This window comes from Podarcis liolepis (assembly GCF_965112155.1).
Source record: "Podarcis liolepis genome assembly, chromosome: 3".
NCBI classification, from domain to species: Eukaryota; Metazoa; Chordata; class Lepidosauria; order Squamata; family Lacertidae; genus Podarcis; species Podarcis liolepis.
In genome coordinates, this window is record NC_139557.1 from 106052294 (window position 1) to 106077443 (window position 25150).

Here is a 25150-nt window from a genome sequence, read left to right on the forward strand (position 1 = left end):
TGGTCAATGCATCAAAATAACTAGCAAATTGTGTTGACTTTACATCATTACCATAGCCTGTGAGCCAGGCATTTACATGTCTATAGGTGCATGTACAAGACCTTGCTTATCACTAAGAATTTGGGGAACTGAAGCAGCCATTAGTTGTACTAGATCCGTCTATTTTATTTATGCAAATGTGCTCACTCTACATGGCACTTCAGAGTACATGAAGAAGGAAGAATAGGGAAGAGGAAGTGCTCCAAGTATCTTAATACTTTCTCCACATTTGAGCATTATTTAGCCGTTAATCTGCTGTTCCCCCATTCAAATTAATAGCTCACATCTGCATGTACCGGTATGTGAATTTGTATACGAGTACCTTTGATTTTTCCTGTTCATATTGGTGGTTTGTCCTTGCCTTCAAAATTGTTGCTTCTATCAAGGAAGTGCTGTCAGGGAATGTGCACAAGTAGCTGCACCAGCACCTTGCGTTTTTCCTGCCCAGGAAGTGTGCAAAAGCACATGGTCAGGCAATTGTAAATTCTCAGCAGTTTTCTTGTTTTGTGCAAATCTGAGGGACCACAATAAAAAAAAGGCTGCATATCTCTGGTTCAGAAGTGTGTTGGAAAAAGGAAATGAAAATGATTGTAAATTCTCCATGCACACTTTTCAGATTGCTGCTCAATATCTTGGTACTGTAGAAGTTTTTTATGTGGTTTGCTAATGCAGTTTTCTGGTTTTGTGCAAATCTGAGGGATCAAAGGAAAAACTTATGCCGCTCACAGTATCTCCCAGAAAATAAAAAATGAATTCCAACTTGCCAGAAGTCATTTTGCAGAATTTTCCAAAAGACCCACAGAAACAGTTTACTGTAATTACAAAATAATGTTTGTGTTAGGGACGTGGGTGGCGCTGTGGGTAAAACCTCAGTGCCTAGGACTTGCCGATCATAAGGTCGGCGGTTCGAATCCCCGCGGCAGGGTGAGCTCCCGTCGTTCGGTCCCGGCTCCTGCCAACCTAGTAGTTTGAAAGCACCCCTCAGTGCAAGTAGATAAATAGGGACCGCTTTATAGCGGGAAGGTAACGGCGTTCCATGTGCGGCGCTGGTGCTGGCTCGCCAGACGCAGCTTCGTCACGCTGGCCACATGACCCGGAAGTGTCTTCGGACAGCGCCGGCTCCCGGCCTCTTGAGCGAGATGACCACGCAACCCTAGTCGGTCACGACTGGCCTTCGGGCAGGGGTACCTTTAATGTTCGTGTATCAGAGACCTAATGTTTTAACTTTGCTACCTTATTTTTGCAACCCAAATATATCGCTTATGTCATTTTAGTTTTCTGTAATGGGGGAGTTTTGATACTGAAACGGCACTGTTTTATTTAGCTTTGTATTACATTGTTGGCATTCCTTTGATTTTCTTGTTTGCTTTTGCATGTAATTTTTGAGATGAAAGAAAAAAGCTGGATAGGGAGTTTAAGAAAATTAAAGGAACCCATGTAATAGTTTCACTCTGGAACAGAATTATATATTTGGACCACTGGCGCCTTCTAGTTAGTCTGCAACACGATCTGGCAGTGCTCACATCCTGTTAATAGCCATTCTATACTTGTGTGTGCTCGTGCTGCTTTATACCAAGTCAAACCGTTGCTCTATCTAGCTCAGTATTGTCTACACTGACTGGCAGCAGTCCTCCCGGGTTTCAGATAATTAGTCTTTCCCAGCCCCGCCTGGAGATGACGGGGATCAAACCTGCGACCTTTTGCATGCTCTGCCAGTTAATGTCCCCTCCCTGCACCAGGGGCTAAGTGTACTATTGTACCCAGGGCTCCGTGCATTCCGCAACAGCAGAGTCCAGTCAAGGGAGACGGGAGTTGGGGCACCTTTTGCGGCTTTGTTGTTTGCATACGAAGCGAGTTTTCTGGCTGCAAAGCGTTCAGTAAGCAGCCGGTGAAATGTCACAAGCCAGTAACACAGGGACCCTGCATAGTGCGTTGGGGTTCCTTTGTGCTCCTCCTAGCGATTAGCAGGTTCAGAATGGAGAGAAACGCATTCCTTTAATTCGCCTAATTTACACTGCTTTCAGAATTCAGCCGGGGAAGAATTCCAATTCGCTCGGTGCAGAATCGGCGGAGATTAAGCGCGCTGTGTACGTTTGTGTGAATGAGGCTGGGAGTGCAAAGCTCCGTCTCTGCGCGAGAAAGGACCGCTAATGGATAGGGGAGCATCGGAGGGCATGCACGCGCGCACCATCCATGGCCGCCCTGCCCTGCCTTGTGCTCTGACTTGCTTTTGCAAGCGCGATCTGCAAAAACCAGCGCACGCGGCAGCACCCCACCTCCGGGGAGGTGGGGGGTGGCCCGTTAGTCTCCCCCCACTTTCCAGAACGGCCTCACAGCGAGGCAAGCCCTCGATTAGCACGGATTAATCACTCCCCCGCTCTTTCTCCTCCTCTCCCTCCCCCAGGCGGGAGTGGCCATTCAGCCAACCTGCCGCCTGACTAACTCACTTTAATTCACTGCCTGCTCTCGCTCGCCTCCAAATCGATACAGAGGCTCGCTTGATCCCAGCCGCGCTCGCAGCCTGAGCTGAGCACACTTGGCGCTTGCCAGACTGCAGCAGCGGCAGCAGCGACCGCGCGGCTCTCCCAGCTTTTGCCCGGGACTTTTTCCTCACCTCCCCTTTCTATTTTAAAGGAAAGCATTCGCGATCCACCGAGGCGGAGAGAAGGCGAAAGCCGACCGGCAGCCCCAGCCTGCACAAGCCGAGCAAAGTCCCGCTTCCCTAGGAGAGGGGTGGGTCGGGGGTGCTTGCATTTTACGCACACACACACACACACGCACCCGCCGGGCAACTGGGTGGCAGAATCGCTCTCCTCTTCCTGGATTTGGAAACCTCTTGCTGCCTCCGGTCTGAGGGATCCGCTTTTTGACCTTCGCAGAGAGAGAGAGAGAGAGAGAGAGAGAGAGAGGCTGCCCGGGGTTGCATCGCGGGGGATGCCGTTGCGGGGCTCGGGGCCTGCAGGGCTCCGGGCCGAGGGTTGCTCGTCCCTTATGCCGGCGAGGAAGCTGCTGTCGGGGGAAGGAGCGCGGCGGAGAGGCAGGGCGAGCCCAGCGGCGCAGCGCGCTCCGGGGATCGGGCTGCGCTAAAGCTGCCGGGCGGGCGGGCGCGGGACCCCGGGAGCTGGAGCTCGGAGGAGCAGCAGCAGGCGGAGGAGGGACAACTTGGGTCTCCGAGCCACGGCGATGGCCACGGCGGCGCCCTCTGGCAGGAGTCCGCCTGTGGAGTTGCCGTGATGTTTGGCGGGGCTGCCGGGAGAGGCGGGCGGCGGCACAGCGGCGGCCGGGATCCGGTTCCCGGAGTGTGAGCGGCGGAGCTCGCTCGGAATCCACGCGCGGAACTTGCCGGGCGTTCATTGGCTCCGGGAGGTTGCTGTTCTCCCACGGATCTCGCGCTCCAACCCGGCGGATCGGCGGACCAGATCGGATCGGGCTTCTTCAGGGAACCATCCCCTCCTGTGTCCCAGGGCTTCCAAGAACGGCACTAGGTAAAATAATAATAATAATAGTAATAGTAACGATTCTTCAGACAAGGTCCTTATTAAATGAGATTTATTTTTATTTTTCTAAAAAAGAAAAGCTCTCGGATTTATTTGGAAAGTGCCCAGAAGCTTTGCTCAGGCAGGCAGGCAGGCAGGCAGGCAGGCAGACTGACTGACAAATCAAATCCCCGATACTGTACTGCGGTGATGGGTTCATTGTGAACCGTATGGTGGAAGTCTGGATATTGGGCATATATGGCATTCACACGTGATTGCTAGTAACTCCAGGCGATTTTTGTGACTGTGTGAAACTCAAGATACTTCTGAGTGTTGGCAGGCACGGGAATGTGATTTTCAGCTTTCAGCTGTGAAAGGGGGAGGAACTCTGTGTGTATGTCCTCCCCCTTTCACAAAATTAAATTAGGATTGTTCATAGCCACCAGATTTTGAAGATTAAATCTGCTATTTGGAATCAAATGATATGTGACTTGGGAATTCTGTGGTTTAACTTTTTTTGAAGAAGCAGACCGAGGATGGGTGGGTAGCTAGTGTGGATTGCCCCTGCTCCATAACTAAAAGAGCTTAGAGCCCCCATTAGGTCTGTTTCAGAGACCAGAGCAAGATTGGTTCTCCCACCTTATGTTGGCTTTTCAAAACATACAAGACCCAGGAGTTCCCGTGCACCGAATTCACACATAGTTTGACCCTAATATTGCTATCTAGGCAGGCAGCTCCCTTTCTTTCTCTTCCTCTGTTTCTCTCACTCAAACACATGTGTAACACATGATAAGCTGTGCAGGGATGGGTAGGCTGTGTCGGAATGTAGGAAACCACCTTGTACAGAGCAAGACCATTGGCCAGTATTGTCTACACTGACTGGCAGCAGCTGTCCAGGATTTCAGACCTGGGTCTCTTCCCTGGAAATGTTGGGGATTAAACCCAAAACCTTCTGCATGCAAAGCAGATGCTCTATCACTGAGCCTCCTTACGATGCTCAAGCTGCTGCCAAGTGGTTTTGGGCTGCTTACGGAGGAATTGAGAAGGCAAAGTTGCCTTGCCTCTCATTCACTTGACCGCTTGAGCTTGTGGCCAGCAGGGCTCTCCGTCTACGGTTATGAATTCCTCCTCGTCAAACTGGACAGGTGACCGTTTCCATGCCATGTGCTGGGCTGATCTCCCTTTCCACGCTTCCTTCACAGCTGCTCAAAACCCTGCAGTTGTGATCAAAGTCCCACGTTCAGCAAGGGACAAAGGATGCAAAGAATTGAGCGAGAGAGGAGTGCATGGACAGACAGACAGACACTTCCAGCTTTTGAAAGCAGTTGTGGTTCGGTGAATGGAAGGGTGCAGAAACCTCCTTTCCGGCTTTTAGGATGTAGCTGCTTTGTCTCCATTAGATGACCTTTGAACTTTGCCATTTGCCCCAGGTTAGATCAAATACCTCTGGCATGGAGAAAGAAGCCCTTTAACCAGGCCAACGTACAAGGCAGGAAGACCAGAGGCGTGTGAACGCACGAGAATTGGGGAAGGGGCTCTTAGATACAGACAGAGAGAAATGTAGTATGTTTGGCTTGAGACATTGCTGCTGTGTTGAAACCTTCCTTCTCAAGGGCCATCTCCTTGAAATTGTTAAAGCTTCCCCATCCATGACCCTGCTTGCAATTGTGAAAAGCTCTTCCCAAACAGGTGTGTCTCGTGTCGAACTCGCTCAGTTATTGGGGCTGTGTGTCTTGTCACTGGATAGACACATACCACTCCGGGGAACGGAGAGGTGTCTCTTCCAGGACTGCATGATAAGCTGCTAAGTGAGGACCCAGCCCATAATTTTCTGAGCACCTCCCTAAGGGAGAACACCTATCCTATCCCATGGGTAGGCAAACTAAGGCCTGAGGGCCGGATCTGGCCCAATTGCCTTCTAAATCTGGCCCGTGGACGGTCCAGGAATCAGCATGTTTTTACATGAGCAGAATGTGTGCTTTTATTTAAAATGCATCTCTGGGTTATTTGTGGGGCATAGGAATTTGTTGATTCCCCCCCCCCTTCAAAATATAGTCTGGCTCCCTACAAGGTCTGAGGGACAGTGGACCGGCCCCCTGCTGAAAAAGTTTGCTGACCGCTGACCTATCCTAAGGGAAGGAGAGGAGAAGCTACAGTGTCTTCAAATAGGTCAATTTCAGGTGGGGGTTTAGCAGGAGGTGTGTCTGAAGGACAGGTGTAGCAGTGCCTTAATGGTGAACTCTGATTTCCCAAGTGTTGCCCTAGCCTAGAGCCTTCTATTTGCCGTGGGAATCAGCTATCCAAGGGTGAGTTTCCTCTACCCACTCGGGTGTGTTGCCAAGTGGGATTCATCTTGCAGTTAGGGCCATCGCTGAGCAAGCGGTGGTTAATTAATTAATTAATTAATTTGTAGCGTTCGTACCCCACTCGTCAGCCAAAAAAAGGGCTCCTGGGGTGGCTTACATACAATAAATTAAAACACGAGAGTCCCTTGCCCTGAGGGCTTGCAATCTTAAAAAGAAAACATGACTCATAAGGGGAAAGGGAAGGGGAAGGAAGTTGGGGGAAATTGCCAGTCCTTAACAACAGATCTTATAATGGCCTTCTGGTAGAGTTCAGGGGTAGGAGGTGACGAATGAAGCTGGTCTTGATGGAATGAGCCCTATTTTCTATCTCTCCTGCTGAGACCGTCTGATGGAATGGCAAGGTGGAATGGCTAGGAAGGTAGGAAGCTCAATTTGTGATGGAGTTGGTTGCGTGAGTCGGAGCCAACATAGTCAGTGTCTCTCGTTTCCCACATGGAGAGGCACCTGCCAGGTAAGAACAAGGTTATCAGGAGTGGGGGATTGCAATTCAAATACTCCTCTGAGCAGCATCTGTTGAAGGAAACCCATTTGGCCATCCCTGTAGGGATGGAGAAACAGTCGCTCTTACACTGTCTGGGGGCATGTCAGACTAGGTGATATCCATGGGTCCCTGTCCAGTGTTAGAAACTCAGATATATAAGCTGGGAGCCAAATGGCTCCTTGAACTAGGGCTATAGTTGCCAAAATGGAATGTCTTGGTGCCATTTCAGGGCCAGGCGGCTCAAAAGTCATATTTTTCAATACAGCTTTTTGGTTCCTGAATCCATTCTGACGGTTCAGATACAGTGGTACCTCAGGTTAAGAATTTAATTTGTTCTGGAGGTCTGTTCTTAACCTGAAACTGTTCTTAACCTGAAGCACCACTTTAGCTAATGGGGCCTCTTGCTGCCGCTGCGCCGCCGCTGCACAATTTCTGTTCTTATCCTGAGGCAAAGTTCTTAACCCAAGGTAATATTTCTGGGTTAGAGTCTGTAACCTGAAGTGTATGTAACCTGAAGCGTATGTAATCCGAGATACCACTGTAAAATATCACATATGAATTCTACAGTATGTGTTGTTAGTGTGTGAAAACAGGCAAGATCCACGGATCCCCAGGCATGCGCCTCCAGATGGTGAAGATGTCGGGCGCCTGGGGAATCTTCACTTGGTCACAGGTGGCCTATCCCCACATGCAAAATGCGCCTTGCAAATTTCGAACACTGGTCCCTTCCAAACCTGTGATCCTGTGTGTATGAGAATTGGATTTATAAGAGGAAACCAGCTAGACCAGTTCCTTTTGCTAGCCGGCCAGTTAAGTCCTGCCATTTACATTACAGAGAGGCTGCCCTGTTGCCATAGAGACAAATGGGGGTAACCCTCCTCACCTGGTTGGAAGGGACATCACCTCCTAAGGTAGAAGAACAATAGCCAGAATGTTGTGTACTGAGTTTGGCTGGTGCTGGAAGCTGGAGAGACACAGGCATGTCTGCTCTGGGGTAGACCAAAAGCTGTGACTTCAGGCTTCTTTGAAAACCTAATGGGGGAGCCGGATCTGTTTGGGTGCGAATGCTTTGCACCCCTCCATTCTCTGCTCAGGTTCTATATACAGTGGTACCTTGGTTCCTGAACAATTTAGTTGACGAACAAAGACACCACAGTTTCCACTGACCTTCAGTCCAAGCAAGCTGAACCCTGGGTCAGCGTAGGCATCCTCAGAGTCTCTCGCCATTTAGAGACTTGGATACACACAATAGTATGTTGTTGGATTGCATTTCCCACCGTTACTGACCATCGGCCGTGGCTGATGGGTGTTGGGGTGCAGTAACATTGGGGGGGCATAGGTTCCCTATCCCTGCTGCCCAGGAATGATTGGATTTGCCTCCAGAATACTTAACCCGTGGTACATGTACTCTTGAATTGCTTTCTAAAAGTCTCAACCTGATCTGCAGATGTGCACGTTAACCCAAATAACTTTGCCAATAAAAGTGGTTGATTCTAACTTGCCCTGAGCAAACCGCACATTAATAGGGATCAACTCTAAAGGTCGGGCTGTGGTTTCAAATATGAAAATAGACCCCAAAATAGAAGTCACGTTAAAAGTATCAATTGAGTTTGCCTCCCTGTTTCTTGCCCGTAATAAAATCTTCCACTCACTTCTCAGCCCCGTTCATTAAGTGTGAGTGATGCCTCTTTAATAAATTAGGACAGGCTACTTGATGCGCTGTCATATGGTGATATGAAGGCATGAAGTGAGTGGCAGCAACTCAGATTCATCAGTGACAAGCAATATGTGATGGGTGTGTGTCTGGAATGGGGTGGTATATTCCCCCCCCCCCCGCATTTCCAGCCCGTGAGAAGCAGTGTATCTTGGGATGTAGTGGTGTCCCACACATTCTTAACCTAACAAGTATGAAAAATATACCTGCAACATACAACACAGAGATATAAAAAGGACATATAAAAACCTGTGTGGTGTTCATTGCGTTAGCCAAATGACGGCCATTTTGGGCACAACTTCTCAATTTACTTGCTTATCTTTCCTTAACCTAGACGGCATCTTAAAAAGCAGAGACATCACCTTGCCAACAAAGGTCCGTATAGTTAAAGCTATGGTTTTCCCAGTAGTGATGTATGGAAGTGAGAGCTGGACCATAAAGAAGGCTGATCGCCAAAGAATTGATGCTTTTGAATTCTGGTGCTGGAGGAGACTCTTGAGAGTCCCATGGACTGCAAGAAGATCAAACCTATCCATTCTGAAGGAAATCAGCCCTGAGTGCTCACTGGAAGGACAGATCTTGAAGCTGAGGCTCCAATACTTTGGCCACCTCATGAGAAGACTCTCTGGAAAAGACCCTGATGTTGGGAAAGATGGAGGGCACAAGGAGAAGGGGACGGCAGAGGACGAGGTGGTTGAACAGTGTTCTCGAAGCTACCAGCATGACCAAACTGCGGGAGGCAGTGGAAGACAGGAGTGCCTGGCGTGCTCTGGTGCATGGGGTCACGAAGAGTCAGACACGACTAAACAATCTTTCCTTAGGGCTGGGCATAGGAGCCAACTCTTAGGGAAAATATTTGAGGGGGCTGGGCTCCCACAAAGTTGACGGGCATTCAAATGGCGTGTATGCACTGCATCATATGTTCGATTATGTGGGGCAGGGCTTACCTGGGACCCCACAATATTTTGGCACCCCTGGGACTAGGGAACCTTTGTACCCCTTCCAGTGTTGCTGAGCTACAGCTCCCATCAGCCTTAGCAAGTGTAGCCAGTGGGCAGGGATGATGGGAGTTGTGGTTCAGCAACATGGTTGGGGAGGTTCATCACACCTGCCTTAGGTTGAGCAATACAGACAGTCCGATATTGGATTCAAAGCACTTAAAATACATGATGCTCTGTATCTTAGATCAAGCTGCTCCGTCCTGCCTGACAGGCGCCCAGATAAGTTCCTGGCATCTGCAGACTGATGGCTCCAATCAGATTTGTTTATCTCAGAAGCCAGGAGTGAGGAACCTTTTTTTTATCTCGAGGGACACATTCCCTAGTGGTCAACCTTGCATGCCAGCAGTTGGCAGGGTGGGACAGAGCTAAAAGCAGGTGTGCAAATAGTTGTGACTCTCACCTCTCGTACAGTAGGCGACATTCCATCCGTGTAAAAATTCAGAGTTTCCCACACCTACTCTAATCTTTCCATCAAACATACAGGCCGGCGAGAGGGATTATCACATATTCCAGTCAGGCAGAAGCACGCGAGGAGGGCAGTGAGCAAAGACCAGGGAGGTTGTGTGACCTAGTTAAAGCCTCAAGGGCCTAATAAAGAGGCTTGCAGCACCACATTTGACTCCCAGGCTTAAGATTCCTCACCCCTGGCAGAAAACACTTTTTGCAAAATTGTAAAGGTTAACCCAAAGGCTTCTTGAATTTCTAAATCGCATGATTTCGTGATGCTGTTTCCATCTCTATCAGCAGCAGAGGCTGTTTCTTTCTCTCTGTAATGCAGCCTAATTCTTGCTAGCTGTAACTTTTTCCTCCTTGCCAAAGACCCTTTCCTTACGACACACTTCGCTCTTTAGGCACCTCGTGCGTTGGGTCAGCGGTGGGCAGACTTCATGCTCGCAGGGTCTACTTTGTTTACTAGACCCCCAAAATCCAAAGCACACAATTAAAGAATTTGGATTCAGGGTATTTTGGTCCGAGTTGCAGAACTGAATGGAGCTTACTGTCTTCCCTACACTGTTGCTTACTCCAAGGTCTCTTCACCTCAGCAATATAACTAGGATGTGGGGAAAGGAATCATTTGTTGTTGTTGCTATGGTTAAAATATTAAAAAATTAAAAACAGTGAATGATACCCAATGTAGAGTAGACACATTGGCATCAGTGACCATAACTCCCTTTATTTCAATGGGTCTGCTCCGAATAGGATAGCCTTGGTTATCACTCGACCAGCCCCGTTCCTGATGTTTTCTTACACGCCTTGAATATTTTTTCCTTCTTTTAGGAACATTCCTGGGTTTTTTGTTTGGGAATTCATAAATTCATGCTTGATTGAGCTCTGTCTTCTTAGGATATTCTTTAGGAGAGGAGAGGTTGGAAACTGGATTAAATAAGTAGGTGGTGCATCCGTGTCGCCTCTGTTTCACTCCTGTTTGTGTTGATCACCTGTCTTTACCTGCCTGCAGCATGTGAAGGCAGCTACCATTAGCCCGGTATTGATTAGTCTATACCTGTCCTCCTGTGTTGCGGTCCAACTAGGGCTAGGTCTGGGCACGAGAAGCATATTGGCTCAACTAGATGAGAGCCTAGAGCCCGTGACAGCTATTTTATTGCTTGCTACTTAATGTTGTGGCACTACTTAATACGTTGCTCTTAAAAACCAGTTAAACCTGGAAGAGGCATAAATTCTGCACAGAGCGATCTATACTAATACTGCTCTTCGTTAGGGCTCCTGGCAACTTTATCAATGGATATATATATATACAAGCGGCAGGGAGGATCAACCACAGCAAAGAGGGGAGACCAAGCGAAGGGAACATGCACACAGGCTTGCACGTTTCTGCACACACACACACACACACACCCGCACAAAAGTGCTGCGTGTGGAGGAAAAATATCTCATTTCAAGCAGCCTGAAAGTGTTCTGGTCTCTGCCTTCCATGCCTCATTTGGGATCTTTTTCTCCGCAGATCTGTTATCTGCATTGATTCCGACTCCTGATTGTTTGCCGTGTTATTTTCTGCTCTTGTCTCTAATCTGCGTAGTTTCTTTTGTTGCGTTTTGCTTGTCTTCGCTGGAACTTGCATCTCTCCACATCTGCAGTCGTGAATGCCATTAGCTGTCTTCTCAAGTACATCTCTGAACGAATCCCTGATTCCCCTGTCAAAGCCATCCTCGCAGTTGCTGCCCTTTGTAACTTAAGAGTCTTCAGAGCTTACACGGCGTAGCAACTAACAACCTGATCCTATTGTTTGCTCGGGATTGAATCTCACCCTCTTTCATAGAGCTTACTCCCAAATAACTGAGCATGGATTCATACTGCACAAGACTGTTCAAATCTCACCTCTGCTATGAGCTCAGAAGGTGGTCTTAAGCTACCCGTTATCTCTGGGCCACAGCGTTACTCCCCCACACTTTTAAAATGAGGATAATAATATTCACCTGAATTGCAGTATGGATTAATGAGATGCAAAGTGTTTTGATTGCTGTTCAAATGGTAAGTCCAATACCTATGTATCTTTTTGAAAGCTGCTATTATTGTTGTTTATTAAATTCATTGCCTCCCCTTCACCAGCAGGACCCAGAGCGGGTTACAGCAATTGAAAATTCAGAATTAAAAACAATTAGAAATGCATGGCATGTACAAGAATACTAAAATCCGCCTCTCCGTTGAAGTGTTTGTTTATAATGTCTCAAAACTGTTTCCCCCGTGTTGCTCAAACGCAGTGCTAAGAAATTGACAGTGAAAACCACATCAAAATAATCTTATAAATACAGTTTATACCCTGGTAACCAGAAAGGAATGTCGCTATCCACTTCTAGAACTATAGGCCTAAACAGGGACAGAAGACAAAGTGAATCACTTTTAAACCTCTCCCTCTAAAATAAATGGGACTTGTTAAAAATATTTCAATTTATCTGTATCACATTCCTAATTTGTACCTAGATCCAGAGGCTTGGGTAGATAAAATCTTTCACTGATTAATCGTCTTACACTGGTGAGGTTGTATCAGAGTACACCCGCTGCAATTAACAAAGCCAAGTCAGTCATGCCCAGTGTTCCAATCAAGAGAAGTAATAGTACCACTCTATTCATCCTTAAGGGACGCGGGTGGCGCTGTGGGTTAAACCACAGAGCCTAGGACTTGCCGGTCAGAAGGTCGGCGGTTTGAATCCCCGTGACGGGGTGAGCTCCCATTGCTCGGTCCCTGCTCCTGCCAACCTAGCAGTTCAAAAGCACGTCAAAGTGCAAGTAGATAAATAGGTACCACTCCTGCGGGAAGGTAAACGGTGTTTCTGTGCGCTGCTTTGGTTCTCCAGAAGAGGCTTAGTCATGCTGGCCACATGACCCGGAAGCTGTACGCCGGCTCCCTCTGCCAATAAAGCGAGATGAGTGCCGCAACCCCAGAGTTGGCCACGACTGGACCTAATGGTCAGGGGTCCCTTTACCTTTACCTTTATTCATCCTTGGTCAGACCACACCTGGAGTGTTGTGTCCAGTTCCAGGGGCCACAGATTCAGAACAATATTGACAAGCAGGAACACGTGCAGAGGAAGGCGACCAAGATGATCAGAGGTCTGGAAACCATGCCTTATGAGGAATGGTTGAAGGAGCTGGGTATATTTAGCTGAGAGGAGATATGATAGCCATCTTCAAATATTAGAAGAGCTGTCACATGGAAGATGGAGCAAGCCTGCTTTTTCCTGCTCTGGAGGGTAGGACTCCAACCAACGGCTTCAACTTACAAGAAAGGAGATTCCAACTAACCATCAGGAAGAACTTTCTGACAGTAAGAGCTGTTCAGCAGTGCAACGGACTCCCTTGGGGTGGTTGTCGACGCTCCTTCCTTGAGGTTTTTAAGCAGAGCTTGGATGGCCATCTGTCACGGATGCTTTAGTTGGGATTCCTGCATTAGAGGGGGTTGCGCTAGATGACCTTTGGAGGTCCCTCCAAACTTTACTACCCTCGGGAAGTCTAGCATTAGATACATGGACGCGGGTGGCGCTGTGGTCTAAACCACTGAGCCTCTTGGGCTTGCCGATCAGAAGGTCGGCGGTTCGAATCTCCACAACGGGGGGAGCTCCCATTGCTTGGTCCCAGCTCCTACCAAGCTAGCAGTTCAACAGCACACCAGTGCAAATAGATAAATAGGTACCATTGTGGTGGGAAGGTAAACAGCATTATCGTGCGCTCTAGTTTCTGTCACAGTGTTCTGTTGTGCCAAAGGTGGTTTAGTCCTGATGGCCACATGACCCGGAAAGCTGTCTGCAGACAAACGCCGGCTCCCTCGGCCTAAAAGTGAGATGAGCGCCACAACCCCATAAAGTGGTACCTCGGGTTAAGAACTTAATTCATTCCGGAGGTCCGTTCTTAATCTGAAACTGTTCTTAACCTGAGGTACCACTTTAGCTAATGGGGCCTCCCACTGCTGCCACGCCGCCGGAGCAGGATTTCTGTTCTCATCCTGAAGCAAAGTTCTTAACCCGAGGTACTATTTCCAGGTTAGCGGAATCTGTAACCTGAAGCGTCTGTAACCCGAGGTACCACTGTAGTCACTTTTGACTGGACTTAACCATCCAGGGGTCCTTTACCTTACCTTAACCTTTTAGATACATGGGGCATTTAAGCCTTCATGAGGTTTCCTTAATCACAGTGACCCTTACTTTAGGTTGGACAAACCCGATTCTGTGCTATAGTGAGCCTCCCAGAACTGCTGGAATAGAGATGGTCAGTTTTTGACCAGATTGTTGGTGGTGTGGCTGCATCCCAGAACCCAGAGGCTGGGGTCAGTTCATAGGAACATAGGAAAGGAGGTTTGCTGTATACAAAGTCAGATTTTTCTTTAAAAAAAACAAGGGGCCTTGGAAATTTTCTAAATAAATAAATTATGAGTTGGAAGGCACCCCAAGTATTGTCTACTCTAGTGCAACCCCCTACAATGCATACAAACCCTCCTCAATCACACCTCTCCATGGACCACACCCCTTACTGACACTGCCTGTGTTCCTATGGAAGACCCAGTATGGTCTACTCTGACTGGCAGCTGCTCTCAGGGTATTCAGAGAGGAGCTTTTCCCAGCCCTGCCTGGAGGCAGCACCTGGAATCGAATCTGGGGCCTTCTGCAGGCAAGGCAGTTGTTCTGCCACTGAGCTACCACCCTTCAACTAAAGTTGATATATATATATATATTGTTTTAAGCGATAGACTCTCCTTCCATCCCAGCTTGTTCTCCCACTTTGCATCTCCTTCCCTCCCTTCTCAGATGCTCCCCAGCGCCAGGAAGCCTTCTTAGCCTTCGCCTCCTCCTGCTGATGCCTCTCTGGCCCAGGGGGTCTCTTGGCTCAGCGGGAGCACTGCAAGCCTTGGAATTTTAAAGGCAACCTTAGCAGCCGGCTTAATAAGCCTTGCTATTCCAAGCCCTACCCACACCATGCCTGCAAGAGGCTGAGGCACAGAAAATATAATGAAAACATAATGCCTGTGGTGGCTGTGGGAACGCGGGCTTAACTTGATCGCCTCCAGTGAATCTGCATTTCAAAAGCCATTCCGCTCAATAAGGAGGCAGGCCCCACATTTCGGCGGCGCACGACTGGAATGATTTCATGCGCAGAGCAAGCCATTATGTTGTTTTCTCTCCTCCCAAATGCTAACCAGCTTCGGTTTGCAGGAGCGTTTTTCAGACTTTACTTTCCTGGAGCCGTTTCTCATCTAGATATCTGCTAAGCAACCCCTGTAGAATACCAGTGCGTTGCAAAGGATTCTGGGATGTAGAATCTAGAGCAGGGCCTTTCATTCTGAGGGCTCCATTTCCTTCTGCGGGTGGGGAACCCCAGGCGCAGGAGCCAAGTGCGGCCCTCCAGGACCTTTTAACTGGCCCTCGGAACTCTCTGCAGGCCACACCCCTCCTGGGCACCCCAAGTGTATTTTCCTTGGCTGGAATGTGGCCTCAAACTCCCATAATGCCGGGTGTATAAATATAATCTGTCTTTTTCCCCCCCACTCTGTTTTGATATCAGTATGAAAAGTGGGGAATTCGTGGAAAGGAATTTGGGTCGACTTTAGAAAAAAGGATTTAAGAATGAGTACTGAGGTATAAATTTTGAGGTTTATAAGGTAAAATTGGTTTTTTTTAATGAATTAAGTATAAAAAGGTTAAAAACTGGGGATAAGAACTTGTTGAATTTACAATTCGAATGGGAATATAAGAAGGGGAGGTCTGGGGAAGTCAGGGAAAGATGTTATAGAAAATAAGGATTGCAAATTGTATGTGTTTTTAATTATTCTTTTTGTTTTTTCTTTTGGCTTTTTAAAATGGAAAATTCCTAATAAATATTTATTAAAAAAAACAACAAACTCCCATAATGCCTCCTGCTTGTCTAGATGGAGGATAAGGAAGGAGCTACAGAAACTTTCCCGTCCGCAGCACAAAGGAAAAATTCACATTCATTCTTTCACCTGCCACTGGCCTGTGGCGCTCAGAACATTGCCCAGAAGGTTATATGGCCCTTGGGTTGAAAAAAAGTTCCTTACTATTGAAATTTCCCAATAGTACTTAGTGCAGGCAACTCCTCACTCGTGTGTGACTGCACACATGCCCAGCACTGGGAGGAGAGTGGCGGGAGAGAGCTGGAAAGTCCGCATGGCTCACAAGGAGACCCTCCCAGAGGACGTCAATGAGCCAAAATTCCAAAAATTTAAAAAGCTTCAAAAACCCAACAACTTATGGACTCTAAAACGGCATGTGGGATCTCTCGCTGTTGCTGCGCTGCTCCACTTGACAGCTGTTTGGCAGGAAGCTGCCTTGTAGAGGGCTCAGGCGCACTGTTCCCTGCCCTTTCTGGTGATCTGGAGGCAAAGGTACTGTATATAAGAAAAGAAAAAGAAGTGTGTAGAGGGTGTCCCCCACTTAAGTTCATTTTGCTTATGCGCACGGGGGCCTGGAACGTAAGTTGCTTGTAATCCAAAATATTTTCTTTGCCCTGTTGGGACCGTCAGCTCCTAGCAAACTAATATATATTTTTGGCACATTTTCTTCTTTTTTTAATAAGTAGAGAGAAGCTTAGTACTTATGTAACCTTTTCCCCGAAGTGCTCAAAGTACAGTACCATTATCCCAGAATGTTATAGATTCTGGCTTGGAAAGCACTTTCATTCAGGTACATTCAGGACAGCTTGAATGAAACACCCCTGTTCCGTTTCCAGGGCTAGAGTACGATAGCCATACGATCCCCATGGGAACTAAGAGGAGATTGATTTGCTTTGTGCAGCTGAGGGCCTCTTTGGTGCAGAGATACAGAAAGCTTGACATCCTTATCGAAAGCTGCATAATGCACAGTACGTCAGGGATGGGCAGAGTGCATGGCCGTGATGGCTCAGGAGCCCTTAAAATGTTTTGACTAACGTGTGCATCTTCTTTGCAGGATGGTGCCTCCCCCACCCATTAACAAGCCCCACGTCTGCCTCTCCACCACCCTCATCATGAGCAGCATGGTCCTGATGGACGCCTACCTGGTGGAGCAGAACCAGGGCTCCCGGAAACTGGGCATTTGCATCATGGTCTCCGTCGGGGACATCTGCTTCCTGGTTGTGCTCAGATATGTGGCCGTCTGGGTCGGGGCCGAGGTGAGGACCGCCAAGCGAGGCTACGCCATGATCCTCTGGTTCCTGTACGTCTTTGTGCTGGAGATCAAGGTCTACTTCATCTACCAGAACTACAAGGCGGACCGCAAAAGCCTGGACCTCATGGCGCGCAAGGCTCTGACCCTGCTGCTCTCCATCTGCATCCCGGCCCTGTACGTTCTGCTGGTGGCCACAGAGCACATGGAATACGTCAGGACGTTCAAGAAGAAGGAGGACCTCCGCAACCGGCTCTTCTGGGTCATTGTGGACATGTTGGACGTGCTAGACATCCAGGCCAACCTTTGGGAGCCCCAGAAGAAAGGGCTGCCCATCTGGGCTGAAGGCCTGATGTTCTTCTACTGCTACATCCTACTCTTGGTCCTGCCTTGCGTCTCGCTGTGCGAAATCAGCATGCAAGGGATCAGCATCGTGCCTCACCGCATGATGCTCTACCCGATGCTAAGCATGCTCACCATCAACATCGCCACCATCTTCATCAGGGGCAGCAACATGGTGTTTTTCAGGGACATCCGGGTCTCCGGCATCTTCATGGGCAAGAACGTGCTGGCCATCGCCCTCAAGGTCTGCATGTTCGCGCAGTACAGGAAGCACCTGCGCCACGCGCCGGCGGGATCTGGCGCTGCGGCGGCAGACCCCCAGCACAACACCATGGCCCAGGCGCAGCCTGCCATACACCTGCTGAAACCCCAAAACCAGACTCCCTGTCCCGAAGGGCTGGCCCAGGAGAACACATGACACGCCAGGCGTCTCCCCACACCAGGCGGCAAGTAACACCTGTCTGTGGTCACTAGGGTCACCTGCAAAGATGAACAATGCCGGCTGGGCTCTGCAGAGCCAGTGCTGGTCCCTCCAGAAAGTCCGCAAGAGACCTCTTCCCTCCCTTGCACAGGCCGTGTCCTGGAATTGCCCTGGGCTGAGGTGGGGTCACTTCTAGAGTGGCACAGAACGGATCCCAACCCTGATGCCAAGGTGCAAGCTAGCAGGCCGCAGAGACTGGAGAGCGGCAGACTTGGGGATGATAAGATCTGCTCAATGGATAGCAGGCAGCAGCAAGCAATTCGACTCCCTCATTTGCCTTTCGTGTACTCATTCATATCTGTCACCCAAGTTGCTTTGGAACGTAGCCAGTTGGATTGCCTGGGGGCAGGCCTTGAGAAAACTGGTAAAATGCCTTTTCCGCATCTGTTTGACATATACAACGCTGGCGACCTATCTTTCTGGTATGGGCCAAAGGCACTTGGTCTACTACCTGCCTGCTCACATTCCTTGGGAGTGCCTGGGGCGGGGAGGACATTTTTGGGCAGCGTTTCCCCAAACTGAATCCTTCCAGATGTTTTGGGCCACGACTCCCATCAGCCTCAGTCACCGCGGCTCATGGGAATTGTAGTACAAAACATCTGGAGAGGCGACAGGTTGAGGAAGTCTAGCATAGGGTTTCCATCGACAATTGTCCTCCCCCAGTGGAAACATGCTGGATCATGGCCATTTATTTTCTTTCTTTCCCCAAATGAAAACGTTTTCAATAAAACAAAAGGCCAAGCCCTGAGGTTTTGTAGTCTCTCTCTCTCTCTCTCTCTCTCTCTCTCTCTCTCTCTCTCTCTCTTTTGCCAGCCTTCTTTTTTCCCCAGCATTTTGGAAAATATTTGGGTCTGGTGTTCTCCAGGAGGGCGAGAAAGACAAAAGCAAGTTTTGACTGCAGGAATCAAACTAAGGACTAAGGGGCACGCAATAGCTTCCAAATTTGTCACCCCAGGGATTGTGTTACTGCTCTGTTCTGAATCCTTTTAAAACAAAACTAAACAAAACCCTCACCTAATGCGTGGTTTGAAATTATTGTTTGAAAATTCTATGTTCATCCATCCAGGGACTGGGGCAGAAAATTTATTCTTATTGAATCAAGGAGCAGGTGCAGGCTTTTCTTTTCAAACAATATTCTAAGCCTGACAATGTTCTTGTAACTTGATAGAGACAGCTGTGGATATGGCTGATCTCGTGAGAATGAAAAAAGACAGAACGAACGAGGCAGTTCCTTCTATTTTTTTCCAGCTGCGGGAGTGTTCAGGGTTTGGGTTTTTTCTTCATATATATATATATATATATATATATATGCAGGTTTTGGTGTCTTCGGGTGTCTTCCCGTGTAAGAGTTGGGGTGTCTAGGCGACGTTTCGACGAGGTCTCACTCGTCATCTTCAGGCTGGTGCTTTCGGCTTCTTGTTACTGGAGCAGAGCAGGATCTCAGTGTTTGAGTTCCTATAAATACTGTTGAGGGGGTGTGGTGTATAGCCTCCAACGTTCTGGGCAGAGAGGAAGTTCCCAGGGTGTGTCTTTTCTTCTTTTGTTCCTTAATTACTTGAGGGATATCTTGAGTGATTATTTGAGTGATATTCTGAGTACCACTTAGGAGGGTCATTAGGTGTGGATTAGTTGCTAAAGCTTTCGTGTCTTGACCTCTTGAGCTTGTGAAGAGTTTTTCTGAGAAGATGGCTGTACTGCACTTAGTTGTGTTCTGGCTTGGCTTCGTGTATAGGGGCGAGCTGTGGTTTTGTGCCCTGTGTCAGCCAGATCTGTGTAGGGATTGCAGGGGGGTGCAGCATCCGGAGGTGCCACTATGGTTTGGCTACTGGATGGTGTCTGTAATTTATCTGTGGAGAGGGTCTGGGTTTGGGTCTGGTGTGGTTGATTGGAGATGGCGTTCTGTGTGCCTCTGGTTCTGGTGTCGGTTTTTGTGGGGAGGGCTAATTTCCAGATGTCTGGCAGGCGGGACGTGTCGTCACGCTTGTTCATGTTGTGAGGGTGTTTCTCTATCTCGATGGCTTCCATGATTATTCTCTTGTGGTGATGTTCCATGTTAAAGAGCAATTTGGAATCTGCAAAATTAATTTCGTGTCCTGTTTCTTTCATGTGTTGGAAAAGAGAGGAAGTTTTTTCTTCTTTTTTGACGGCATTCTTGTGTTCTGCGATACGTGCATTTATTCGTCTGTTTGTTTGTCCAATGTACGTGGCTGGGCAGACTTTGCAGGGTATTTCATAGACCCCTTGGTTTTCCAACTGGATTTTATCTTTGGGGTTTCTGAGGATATTGGCTATTTTTTGGTTGGTGCAAAAGGCTGTTTTGATATTGTGTTTCTGGAGGATTTTGCTAATTTTATCTGTAGTGCCCTTGATATAAGGAAGGAGGGCCATGCCATTGTATTCTTCTGTGTCTTGGTTTTTGGGGGGTGTTTCTTTTTGGATTAGCTTCGTAACCCTGTTTTGCTGGTATCCATTGGCGATTAACACATTTGAGAGATTCTGTAACTCAGTTGTCAAGTGGTCTTTGTCAGCCAGGCGTTTGGTTCTGGAGATGAGAGTCTTGGCTACGGAGTTTATTTGTGCAGGGTGGTGGTGTGATTGTGCATGTAAGTAGCGGTTGGTGTGTGTTTTTTTCCGGTAGATAGTGTGTCCTAGGGAGCCATCAGGTTTTTTGTAGATTAGGACGTCAAGGAAGGGAAGTTGGTTGTTGGCTTCTATTTCCATAGTGAATTGTATTTTGGGGTGTAGGCTGTTGAGATGTGTGAGGAAGCTATCTAGTTTTTCCTTCCCGTGTTGCCAAATTACAAAGGTGTCGTCAACATATCTGAGCCAAAGTTTGGGTTTGTGTTCTGACTTGTCTAAAGCATTGGTTTCAAAGTGTTCCATGTACAGATTTGCGATGACCGGTGAGAGGGGTGATCCCATAGGTGCTCCTTCTATCTGTTTGTATCTTTGTCCATTGTGGATGAAGTACGTGTTGGTTAGGCAGTGGTTGGTCAGGTCCAGGATGTATTCGGGGGGATTGTATTTGTTTTGAATGGCTGTCAAGGCTTCATTAATGGGCACTTGTGTGAAGAGAGATACAACATCGAAGCTCACAAGTAGGTCATCGGGATGTAGGTTTTGCTTCTTTATTGTTTCTATGAACTGGAAGGAGTTTGTAACGTGTGAAGCGATGGATTCTGCATAGGGTTGAAGTTGCTTAGCGAGAAATTTAGCGAGATTTTGTAGAGGTGAGCCTATGGAGCTGACTATTGGTCTGAGTGGTGTTCCTTCTTTGTGTATCTTGGGGAGACCGTAGAGTTTGGGGCATCTGGATGATTTTTCTCTGGGGATGATTCTTAGCTGGATTTCTTCACTGATAGGAGAGGCTTTTATTTTGGATTTGGTGGTTTTTTCCAGATAGGTGGTGGGATCTGTTTTTATAGGTTGGTAGGTAGGGTCTTGGAGTAGATTTGATAGTTTTGCTTGGTAGTCCGATGTGTTCATCACAACAGTGGCGTTACCTTTGTCTGCTGGGAGAATGATTATGTTGTTGTCTTTCCTCAGGTTGGTGAGTGCTTTCTGTTCTTCTTTGTGTAAATTGCTTCTGGGTGGTTTGCTGGAGCAGAGGATGTTGGTGACTTCAAGTCTGATTTTATTGGCTTCATCTGGGTTGATTTTGGTTAGGCTAGCTTCGACTCCGCATATGATGTTTTCCGTGGGGATGCGTCTCGGGGCGACTGCAAAGTTGAAACCTTTGGAGAGTACTTTGGTTTCAGTTGAGGTGAGGATCCTGTCTGATATGTTATGTACTGTTTGTTTCATGGGTTGTTGTGGAGGGTGGCTGGGCTTCTGGCGTTTCTCTAGTTTGTGGAGTTTGTTGGTGTGTGTGTCTGTCTTATGTGAGGTCTCAGTTTCAGCTCTCCAGACGGCTAGTTGTTTGCATTTGTCCCAGAGTGCAGGGTGGATTTTGTTACAGAGTTTGAGGTGAAGAGTGAGCAGATCTTTGTTGGTTTGGTTTAGTAGGTATCTTTTCTTATGTAGTTCGTTTCTGATTAGGGATAGTTCAGTTCGTTTCAGGATCCTTTCGGTAGCTGGGGTTTTAGAGTGGAATTTAAGTTGGAAGCATGTGGGAATTAAGTTGTTGTCTCGGCAGTTGCGTAGGAACAAGAGATCACATAAGATGGTGGCTCTTCGGATTTCTAGTTTCTCGTAGGTTCTTGTCAGCTGGAAGGTTTCCTCCCCGTAGAGGTGAGATATTTGCTTTCGTAGATTTTCACGGGTACAGGAATGCAGGTTTTGGTGTCTTCGGGTGTCTTCCCGTGTAAGAGTTGGGGTGTCTAGGCGACGTTTCGACGAGGTCTCACTCGTCATCTTCAGGCTGGTGCTTTCGGCTTCTTGTTACTGGAGCAGAGCAGGATCTCAGTGTTTGAGTTCCTATAAATACTGTTGAGGGGGTGTGGTGTATAGCCTCCAACGTTCTGGGCAGAGAGGAAGTTCCCAGGGTGTGTCTTTTCTTCTTTTGTTCCTTAATTACTTGAGGGATATCTTGAGTGATTATTTGAGTGATATTCTGAGTACCACTTAGGAGGGTCATTAGGTGTGGATTAGTTGCTAAAGCTTTCGTGTCTTGACCTCTTGAGCTTGTGAAGAGTTTTTCTGAGAAGATGGCTGTACTGCACTTAGTTGTGTTCTGGCTTGGCTTCGTGTATAGGGGCGAGCTGTGGTTTTGTGCCCTGTGTCAGCAAAGTCTGCCCAGCCACGTACATTGGACAAACAAACAGACGAATAAATGCACGTATCGCAGAACACAAGAATGCCGTCAAAAAAGAAGAAAACTTCCTCTCTTTTCCAACACATGAAAGAAACAGGACACGAAATTAATTTTGCAGATTCCAAATTGCTCTTTAACATGGAACATCACCACAAGAGAATAATCATGGAAGCCATCGAGATAGAGAAACACCCTCACAACATGAACAAGCGTGACGACACGTCCCGCCTGCCAGACATCTGGAAATTAGCCCTCCCCACAAAAACCGACACCAGAACCAGAGGCACACAGAACGCCATCTCCAATCAACCACACCAGACCCAAACCCAGACCCTCTCCACAGATAAATTACAGACACCATCCAGTAGCCAAACCATAGTGGCACCTCCGGATGCTGCACCCCCCTGCAATCCCTACACAGATCTGGCTGACACAGGGCACAAAACCACAGCTCGCCCCTATACACGAAGCCAAGCCAGAACACAACTAAGTGCAGTACAGCCATCTTCTCAGAAAAACTCTTCACAAGCTCAAGAGGTCAAGACACGAAAGCTTTAGCAACTAATCCACACCTAATGACCCTCCTAAGTGGTACTCAGAATATCACTCAAATAATCACTCAAGATATCCCTCAAGTAATTAAGGAACAAAAGAAGAAAAGACACACCCTGGGAACTTCCTCTCTGCCCAGAACGTTGGAGGCTATACACCACACCCCCTCAACAGTATTTATAGGAACTCAAACACTGAGATCCTGCTCTGCTCCAGTAACAAGAAGCCGAAAGCACCAGCCTGAAGATGACGAGTGAGACCTCGTCGAAACGTCGCCTAGACACCCCAACTCTTACACGGGAAGACACCCGAAGACACCAAAACCTGCATTCCTGTACCCGTGAAAATCTACGAAAGCATATATATATATATATATATATATATATATATATATATATATATATGCACTGTTTGATTATATTCCAAGTTTAATTTATTATTTTTCATCCATCTTCCAGTTCTGTGGCTTGCAGCCAGATGCTGTACATGTTTACTTGTGAGGCAATGCTGATCAAGTTCCAAGGGGTTTACTCGCAAGTAAGCATCTGATTGGCTATTGTGACAACGGGTGCTGGACTAGATGGGTCCTTAGCCAGAGCCAGCACACTCTGCTTACGTTGGACTTATGTTGGAATCCAGCTCCCATCTGTCCAAGCTCAACACATCTAATGGCTGGGGATGATGGGAGTTAGAATCCATCAACATCTAAAGGGCCACAGTTTCCCCAACCCTAAGCATAGCTGTATAATAATAATAATAATAATAATAATAATAATAATAATAATATTTATACCCTGCCCTCCCCGGCCAGAGCCCGGCCAGAGCCAGGCTCAGGGCGGCTAACACCAATAAAATAAAATCACAGTAAAAACATAATAGGGGGGAAAGAGAGGGAGGGGGGGACCAATTTAAAATACAGCCTCATTTTAAAATAGCTGATAAATCAAGACCATAAGGGGAGGGAAACATAAGGGTCAGAGCGAGTCCAAACCAAAGGCCAGGCGGAACAGCTCTGTCTTGCAGGCCCTCCGGAAAGATGTCAAGTCCCGCAGAGCGTTCCACCATGTCGGGGCCAGTGCTGAAAAGGCCCTGGCCCTAGTTGAAACCAAGCTAACCTCCTTGAGGCTTGGGACCACCAAAGTGTTGTTATTTGTGGACCTTAAGGTCCTCCGCAGGGCATACCAGGAGAGGTGGTCCCGTAGGTATATGGGTCCTAGGCCGCATAGGGCTTTAAAGGTCAAAACTAGCACCTTTGCATCCTGCCCAATGAATACATCCATGTAAATCAAAACCATTAAACCAACAACTGGTTTTCGTTTCCATATGCTTGCAACACAAATCTGGCGACAGCAGCCAACAAACGCTCTCACCTTGGGCGGCCATAGGGACTGCCATTCCCCTTACATGCTCTGGCTGATGTTCCCTCGTCTTGTCTCTGACTCAAGTGATTGAACCAGTAACTTCTATTCTTAATTTTGTCTGAACCTCCAAATTCGAAAGGCGTTGGAGATACAGGAAGCTGGGCAAGCCCCTCTAAAGGAGCAGGTTATCTTATCTTTGCTAATTGAAGTCAGCAGGGATTCCTAAACTTGGTTTATCTTCTAGCCACAGGTCTGGTCTTGAGCAAATGCTCCCTGTTCTCACATTCAGGCTATCAGCTTGGATTATGAGAGACTAAATCTCAAAAATAAAAATAAAATGAAATGAAAGAGTGGGTGAACCAAAAGATCATGCAGGACTATATCTTTCTCTTCTCTTTTTCTCATGATATTTCCTCTGCAGATTAGTGGCTTATCTTTAGAAGAGTAAGCGCAATAATTTTGAAATGGCAACAGTGTCTTGGTAGAATCATTTAAGTTGCCGTTAGAAATGTGGAGGTTTGCATTACGCATAGCTGTCAACGTTTCCCTTTTTTTAAGGGAAATTCCCTTATTCCGAATAGGATTCCTCGCAAGAAAAGGGAAAAGTTGACAGCTATGGCATTACGGTTGGCAGGCGTGTGTGTTGCAGCCGGATCCTATGCATGGTTCTCCAAAAAGCAACTCCCACTGAATTCAATGGAGTTTCCTCCTATATAAAGTACGTAGAAGGTCGCAGTCAGGAAGGTTTGGAACCTAGGAAGTATAATCACTGGAATATAGCAGATTTCTGCCCTCCTTTTTAAAATTAGTTTTGTTTTATTTTTGCATAATTTTTTAATTAAAGCTTTTTTATTGCACAATATATATATATATATAAACACCATAATCTTATATGAAAACAAAAGCAGAAAAAAGAGAGAGGCGAGCATGGATGGGGAAGAAAAGGAATAAAGAAAAGAAAAAGGCCTTCCAAT

The 25150-nt window shown here is 47.4% G+C and overlaps 1 protein-coding gene and 1 long non-coding RNA gene across 2 annotated transcripts; both read left to right on the forward strand.

The window, feature by feature from the left end:
- Nucleotides 1-361: 361 nt before the first annotated feature.
- Nucleotides 362-1393, forward strand: LOC310703015. The gene is made up of 2 exons (XR_014523894.1): nt 362-884; nt 1250-1393. It is a non-coding gene; the product is annotated as an uncharacterized lncRNA (long non-coding RNA).
- Nucleotides 1394-2486: 1093 nt separating this feature from the next.
- On the forward strand, nt 2487-18814 carry LOC310702718 (transmembrane protein 121-like). Its single transcript, XM_083494757.1, has 2 exons — nt 2487-3524; nt 16493-18814. The coding sequence occupies exon 2, from the start codon at nt 16494-16496 to the stop codon at nt 17445-17447; it is 954 nt and encodes a 317-aa protein (XP_083350883.1). The 5' UTR covers nt 2487-3524; nt 16493; the 3' UTR covers nt 17448-18814.
- Nucleotides 18815-25150: the final 6336 nt, after the last annotated feature.